Source organism: Hippichthys cyanospilos, chromosome 16 (assembly GCF_059441005.1).
Source record: "Hippichthys cyanospilos isolate Australia breed blue-spotted pipefish chromosome 16, RoL_Hcya_1.0, whole genome shotgun sequence".
In the NCBI taxonomy this organism is placed as follows: domain Eukaryota; kingdom Metazoa; phylum Chordata; class Actinopteri; order Syngnathiformes; family Syngnathidae; genus Hippichthys; species Hippichthys cyanospilos.
This window is the reverse complement of record NC_142384.1, coordinates 10,223,725-10,231,246: the sequence shown is the minus strand read 5'-3', so window position 1 is coordinate 10,231,246 and position 7,522 is coordinate 10,223,725. Positions and strand designations below refer to the sequence as shown.

At 40.8% G+C, this 7,522-nt stretch overlaps 1 protein-coding gene across 5 annotated transcripts; it reads right to left on the bottom strand.

The window, feature by feature from the left end:
* Positions 1–3,026: 3,026 nt before the first annotated feature.
* st8sia6 (ST8 alpha-N-acetyl-neuraminide alpha-2,8-sialyltransferase 6) lies at positions 3,027–7,212 on the bottom strand. Of its 5 annotated transcripts, none has more exons than XM_088437019.1 (7): positions 7,117–7,212; positions 6,757–6,884; positions 5,377–5,445; positions 5,194–5,268; positions 4,694–4,838; positions 3,807–4,012; positions 3,027–3,738 (listed from the first exon to the last, which is right to left on the bottom strand). In XM_088437019.1, exons 1-7 carry the CDS (start codon positions 7,147–7,149, stop codon positions 3,261–3,263), a joined length of 1,134 nt encoding a protein of 377 aa, XP_088293145.1. In that variant the 5' UTR covers positions 7,150–7,212; the 3' UTR covers positions 3,027–3,260. The 5 variants fall into 5 exon arrangements, with proteins under 5 accessions (XP_088293145.1, XP_088293146.1, XP_088293149.1 ...); XM_088437020.1 differs by lacking the exon at positions 7,117–7,212 and adding an exon at positions 6,918–7,087 and having other exon boundaries at positions 6,757–6,835; XM_088437023.1 differs by lacking the exon at positions 7,117–7,212 and adding an exon at positions 7,023–7,041.
* Between the last annotated feature and the right edge of the window lie 310 nt (positions 7,213–7,522).

Sequence of the window (7,522 nt, the reverse complement as noted above, 5' to 3'; positions counted from 1 at the left end):
GCAAAATGTGAAGTGGTTGGGTCGCTTTATCGCAGAAACAGATAGGCGCGCCTCCTCGATTTGAAGCCTCTGTTTTACCCTCTGGATTGTAGAATTTGTCAGTTTTTGTTTCTTGACCTGAAATGATAACAGAAACTTGAAGGTAAATGAGCAAGCGGACAACAATAGCCTGCAAGTGCACGTGCATGTTCACGCGTGTGATGCTTTAAAGCAAAATAAAAAAAAACCTTGTGACCAGTTTCACATTCAGACCTGCAAAAGGAAATACTGTACATCAATGAATATATTAATTGAATATCTTCTGGAAACCCAACCTATTCATTTTTGTCTGCTGTAGTGGACATTTGTCTCATTTTTATTTAAGTCCCAGTGTGGGCACCAGAGGACATCCTGGATTTTCCAACGATGTCTAATATTTTTGTGTGGGATGCAATGAATGTGGCTGTCTTTCTGAGACAAAATGGATGATTGTGGACACATGAGTAGGCTGGGTCTCAGGAGGATATCACCTCTTTAGTGAAACTACTTGAAACTACTGAACATAAATAAAAGAGTTAAACTTTGTGTACTTAAAACTGCCGTAAAAGTCCCAGCAAGCTTGATAAAATGCAAAAATGGTGTTGGCATGATAGCAATTAACATTTATGTGGCGGTTCTGGATTGATGAACAAGAAACAGATGTTTGAACACAAATGGTGGAGCAGCACATGTACAGTAGACAGACCAATAATCACACCATGCGTATTTAAAAAAGCCTAGAAAAAAGCCTTACAAGCTTAATGCTAACATACAATAGAAATGACATAAACATCTAAATGTTAGCACCTACGTGGCCATTTTAGATCCTCTAATAAGAAATACATATTTGAAGAAAAATGGAGCATATGTGCGGTAGACAGACAGTTAAACCCTGTGTATTTAAAACTTTAAAACTGCCTCAGCAAAAAAATCCCCGCAAGCTAAATGCTAATTTACAATGCAAAACGGCATTGACTTGCTAACAATTCGTATCTTTGTGGCAGTTTTAGATCCATTAAAAATCAACAGATGTTTGAACACAGGCGGTGGAGCAACACATGTAGTCGACAGAAAGACAATTCCATCCTGAGTCTTTAAAACTGACTAAAAATGTTCGTGCGAGCTAATATACAAAAAAAGGCATTGAGATGCTAACAATTAGCATCCATGTCGAGATTTTATCCATGTGGCAAACCTGACTATGTTTTATGGTTGTCTTCTAATGATGTTGTGGTCATAAAAATGGCAACCCATTTGTCAGTAAAATTACAGTCAACTAAATTGTGTATCTTCAAGGCGCCACGCAAACTGTAGCGAAGGTGAAATATAGATTAGACTCAAAGCGAATGAGGTAATACTGTATGTAATCTATTCCAGATGTGATATCCACAAATATACCTTCCAGTTATTTCCTGCTTTAGGACATTACACATACCAGACTTGCAAACATCTGGATGAATTCAACCCACCAGAGCATCAAGATGACTCCTTAAATCCCCCCCGATAGCCTTCAATTGTAAGCCGTCTCTAAAATTAGCGCGAGGTCAGTTTGTCCAGCCAATCGGGCTAATAACGGGATGTAATGTTTGTTTGTTTTCCCCATCGTACACAAGCTGTTATACAGCACAATTGGACATGCAGCTGCAGCACTCTGCTGCCTCTCTGGGGGACACTTAAGTGTCTCCAAACAGCTTTTGGCACTTTTTGTGGGAAAAGGAAGAAGGCATTGTGAGAATTCTGTCCAAAAACGGGAGAGCAGAAGCATCACAATTTATGGGAGCTTCATCCGGCATGTCACAGTTACGATCTCCCATGCTGTTTCAAGGGAGGGAGCTAGATCATGAAATTGCCGTTGGATAGGGACCACGGACAGGAGCCTGGCTCAAATCATGAAAATCATCAGACAATTGACGCTTCTGACCACCAAATCGTTTATAATTGCTTTGGAGACCACACAAAGGGCGGCCACGGAGTACTTTGTCAGTGTCCAACATTGTTCCTTGGTTTCAAGATGGTGCCAAACTGATTTTTTTATTACTTTGGTTTGAGTGAAGAAAAAAAATAAGAGGCAGCTCAGCTTGCAGTTATCACACGATCGAGCTCAGAAACTGGGTGAGCCATGATTGGTCATGAGGTGAACCCTGAGCAACTGTGATGTGAATTTCAGTTGACAACACAAGGCAAAATGGCTGCCTACTGTGATAGTTTTTTTTCTCGTTGATTCATATTCCGCAAACAAAATACTAGTCCGAATAACATGTTAAAATTAATGGGAGCGTATAATACTTTTTATGGTGAAGAAAATCTTGGGTTGATTTCCCCTTTAAAAAAAAAAAAAAAAACTATTCTTCTTGGGGGCTTCCCTCAGAAGCGAGATTGGTGTCTTTCAGGGCTGTATACTAGGCCCATTGTTTTTTGTTTTTTTGTTTTAGACCATTTAAAATGTTTGTATATTTACAAATATTTTTCCGGATGTTTCATGAAAAAAAGTAATGGATTTGTTGTCATCAAGAAATAATTCTTCCTTATTTTCCCTGAAGGCGTCACAGAATCTGAATCATTTTTTGTTTTGTTTTCAGACAAATCAAACCAGGCCACAACATATGGATCGCTTTTCGCTGATTTTGGACAAAAAAACAAAACAAAACAATTACCGATTGATTTGAAAATATAAAATGAAACAAAAAAGTATCATTTGTTTCCTTACAATGGATTTCAATAGACGCCAATTATATGCGGTTATGGCAGTTCTTTGCACAACATCAAATGTTTGTTTTGAATAACAGATATATAGAATAAGGTTATCAACAAATTTCAGGATATGCCAGCACATTTAAGCTTATGGTATGAATGTATGTGTAATGAAAAAAAAAATGCTTGCACAACTGCTGTATAGGGTGATAGTATATAAAGGTTTAAAGGGTTCAAATGAGAGGCAAATATCAGGGTGTGGTTTGGCGGGCCAGAATTGGCCGGCTCCTAAATAAAACAAATAAGCCGAATTGTTGTGTCAGAAATTCCAAATTTTATTCTTGCATCGCATTCTTTCCCTACATTTTAATCTAAAAATGGTCCCCAATTCCATTCCCATGAAACACGCTTTGCTGTCAAAAACACCAATCTCACGCCAATGCCTCAGAAAGACTTTTCAATCCCTCCAGTTACGATGTCAAGTCAATAAATAACATCTCGAGCATTCATCCTTTAGTTTAGTGACTCACGTCAGTTATCCATTTCCATGACTAATTTTCTTCGTTTGCGCAACGTCCAAGGTGAAGCCTGAGCACGCCCCGACTGTGCAGCTTGAGCAGCAGGTCAAACTCGGCGGGCATGGCGTGGAACCAGGTCTTGGCCTTGGCGTCGTCGTAGTAATGATTGGTCAGCGCGTAGAGTCCGTGCGGGTGGTTGCTGAAGGGCCAGAAGCCGTACAGGTGCACGTTGGAGCAAACCTCCAGAGCCAGGCTGGCCATCATGATGCCCGTGCTGGGCCGGCGGGCCTTGAGCCCGTTGCTTTTCCAGAACTGGGACAGCTTGCGCAGGTAGTCCGGGTTGAAGAAGACTGCGCGAGAGGGGCTGGCGAAGTCCTCCAGGGTGTAGGCCATCCTCAGAGACACCTGAGTGTTCATGCGGAAAGAGAAGGCGGGAAGTAGGATCAGGGACTCGCCGTAGCTCCGGATTCGCTCCATGACGGCCCGCCGTCGTTCTGATAAAGAGTTGTACCTGGAGGAAACCCCGCAGGTCAGATCAACCGACCTCACCGCGACGAAACTTGAAACACGGACGCTCACTTTTCCTTGAAGATGCTCGGGTTGGCCGTGACCAGGTCCGTCCTGACGCCCACGTCTTTGCTGTACTCGGCGTTCAGAGGCGGCAGGTTGCACCTCATCACAAACGCGGCCGAGTCGATCATTTCGCCGCAGCCGCTGTCCGTCAGGATGCCGCCGTTGCCCACTACGGCGCACGTGTCCAATGACTCTTTGGAGAATGGATGCTCCTGGGAATTTGCGCGTATCGCGGTCAGGTTTGTTTTCAGTGCGGCGAAGATGACAAACGCAAAAAAAAAAAAATCGTGAATTTACAAGGGGAAAAAAAGTATTTGGGGAAAAAGCTGAGCCAAAGCTGAGTCACAATGGTGCCATTTTTTTTTTTGTGAATTGAGGGAAAGAATACCTCGTAATGTTACCAAAGTTTAATGTGGTGTCAATAAAAAAGTTGGAACGGGGCAAGGAAATCGTAATGTTACGAATTTTTTTTATAATTGAGTTAAAAAAAAATCATGAAAATTCACAAAAATCAAAGAAGTTACACGAGCTTCGAAAGAATGTAAATTAATAGGAGAGTCATAGTTACAAAAAAATGGTAGGATACCAGGAAGGTCATGGCCAAAGGGGAAAGTTGTAACGGGATTTTTTTTCTCAAAAATGTTGAGGAAACATTTATAATTAGTGGTGGTTACAAGAAAAAGTTGCTTCACAAAAAATGGTTGTGATAAAAGCTAAAATAGAAATTGTAGTGATCAAAAAAGTGGTAGAAATGGCATTGTATATAAAAAAAAAAGAGATCAGAATAAGAAGAAAAAGTCATAATGCAAGACAGCCAGAAAATAACACACGCACAAAAAAAAAGTTGCCCGAAAGTTATGGAAGTTTGGGGAAGATAAAATGAGTTAGCGTGCCTTGATGAATGTTTCAAAGATGGCCGGCGTCACCGACAGCTTCTTGCTAGATTCCGCATCGTAGACAATTTTGCTTCCTACGGGCGTGTTGTTCTGCGTGATGATGGCGTTCTCGAACCCTCGACACGAGCTGCTCAGCTTGGACCTGACAATCAATTGTGTTGGTGGTCTACAGCAGTGAGGCGCAAATTGCGGTGCTTGGGCTCCCTCTAGTGGCAGTGGAAAGAATCACTGCACAAGTGCAGTTCAGTTGTATTTTACTTTTGCATAAGATTTCCAGAACACTTAGCCGTTAATGTTCAAACTGCAGAATGCTAAAGTCATTTGCAATGATATTAATTTCAAGAACACTTAGGCCAACTACGCAAAAATCTATACATTTTTGTGGCTGTTCTCAGGCTTAGCTAGGCGTCTCCAGTTAGCATCAGTCACATGAGCTAACGCTGCTTTGCATGTCCACTTTTACACACATTCACAAAAGCCTTCTTTGTTCGACTTACGTGAAATTCCGGTAGGTCTCCTCGTTCTTCTCCCACTTTTGAGAGTGACGCTTCAACACGTCGTCAATCAGTTCCCTGTGACACACGCACAATTCTTTTTCTTTTTAATCGGATAAATCATTTGTTAAAACTAATTGTTAGTTGCACGCACAACACACAATACTTGCAACTTGAGTCAGTCACCTGCAGCCTTTACAAAGCACTGATGGGGAAGTTTTTTTCTGAGCAGGAGGTTTATGAGAGGCCAGTTCACTGTGGAAAAACAGAATTGTCACAGAGTAACAAGTTACCTAAATCACCACAACGAATGGAAAGGAAATATTACGAAAATAGTAGAAAACTGAATGTTTTTGAGCAAAGTAAAAATGGTAATAATGGTGAAACAAAATGTTGAATTGACCCAATTGAGCAATGCATTTTTTTTCAATAATACAAATAAATAACCTTAATTAGATTGTACTGTACCTCAAATCAAACATTGTCATTCAAGCAATTAAAACGAACCTCTGATCGTCGATCATATACCAGGTGACACTGGACAACAAGCTGGCCAAACATAAAAATGTTATCGTGGACGACCCACCACAATTGGCCATCTTCCACAAAACAACAACAACAACAAAAACGACAGTCTCTCTCAAGGTACGAAGTAAAAGACGTCAAGGAAGAGCAAGTGTTTTTTTTTTGGGGAGGGGGGGATAGTCCCGATGCTGCGCGCGCACGCATCCTGCTCAGCGAGTGCGGGCAGTTCACGCAGCTGTTCTGTGATGAGTGATTAATGACGTAATTCGACAAAGTTCAATTTCAAAAAGCGAGATACTTATCAAATTGCTACAAAAATTGTTTCGAACAATTTTTTACACTACAATTTTATGTTGTGGTTTTATTTTGAATTATATTCCGCCTTTTCCTGTATGAACACCTTTATAGCCTGACAGCGCGCCTTCTCCGGCCTGATCACATATCCGGTTCAGCCAGGAAGCTTTCCGGTGGATCTGCCATGCATTTTTATAACGTTATTTCCGTAAATATTTGTACGCATGTACTTAAACTAAAAGCATCTCAATGACTCAAGCCGTCTAAGTTTGTTTTTATTTAATTTGAAGCATGTTACAATGTCAAGATGGGTTGCTGGTCAGCTAGAACGCCCACAAGTAGCGCCCAACTATCAGTCAGCGGAAACAGTTCATTTAGAACTGTGCGATACTTGAGACTTTAGTATCGATATCAAGTAAATACCGGTTCCAGTATCTTCGTTACAAGTTGGTACTAAAACATTAGTACTATTTGTATTTTTTTTTTAATTTAAACGTTTATGTTGAGCTCTTATCCGTGCTGTAATATGAATAAATTATACAATGACCACAAATGAAAAAAAAGTACGAAATAAATAATTAAATGGCGGTTGGGATCAAAGCAGGATTGCGGTCCAAAATAATATTTCACAAAATCAAAAAAGTAAACGTCTGCGTCCCATGCGCTTAAAAGAGATTGTGTGAGGGACTCATGAGAAACCATACTAAATAACTACACAACGCCTGATATACAACATCTGGAACTTGCCTGAAGATGTTTGCTCGTTTCCTTGCTCTTACTGCTCCTGAGAAGTTCTGTCTGACGACACTTTGAAGGCTCTGTGCAGCTGCAGCCAACAGTTGAATTATAGTCGACATTTTTGGCAAACGCTGATTCTAAAATAGACATTATATATTAATGACACAAACTTGAGCTGGACATTTCTGTTGAGAATCGTTCCATTCACACTGCAGCTTTCTATCACTGGATGTTTTGGGCATCCCGTGCACGTCTGCAGCTGAAACATTACTCACGCTTTATTCTCATGAATAGCTTTGTCTGTGTTTTTCACACAGTGCCTGTTAGTAAAAAAACATTTGACCCTAATATAACTCCATAACCTTTAACCTTTTGTTCTCCTTGACAGGATGTGTGCTGCATTCTTGCTTTTGTGTATGTGTGACATCATGGAGAAGTACTTTGCCGAATGGACAGACAAATAAAAAGAAAGAAGGAGGCTCGTCAAACTATTAACGCTCCCCCTCCTTCCTTCGTCGTTCTGTGTGTGTCTGTGTGCGTGCGCAAAGTGAGAGAAGAAAGAGGAAGTTGTTCTCAAAAAGGATGGCAGGCGAGACGCGGTTTATGCAGAAATGATTTCTCACACCGTTTCGAATTTGGGGAACTTCCTCTACTTTCAAGCATAACATTGGATGATTTTAATCATATGACAAATATGTCACGTTTATCGACCGCATTGTGTGGACATGCTATGGTACCAAAAGTTTTAGACGACATAGGCCTATGTGCACCCCAC

Coding starts and splice junctions, on each gene's coding strand:
- st8sia6 (XM_088437019.1), bottom strand. CDS start 7,149: ATGCAGCACACATCCTGTCAAGGAGAACAAAAG. Junction 5,269..5,376: donor GTGCTTTGTAAAGGCTGCAG/GTGACTGACTCA, acceptor CGTGTGTCACAG/GGAACTGATTGACGACGTGT. Junction 4,839..5,193: donor GAGACCTACCGGAATTTCAC/GTAAGTCGAACA, acceptor ATTGATTGTCAG/GTCCAAGCTGAGCAGCTCGT.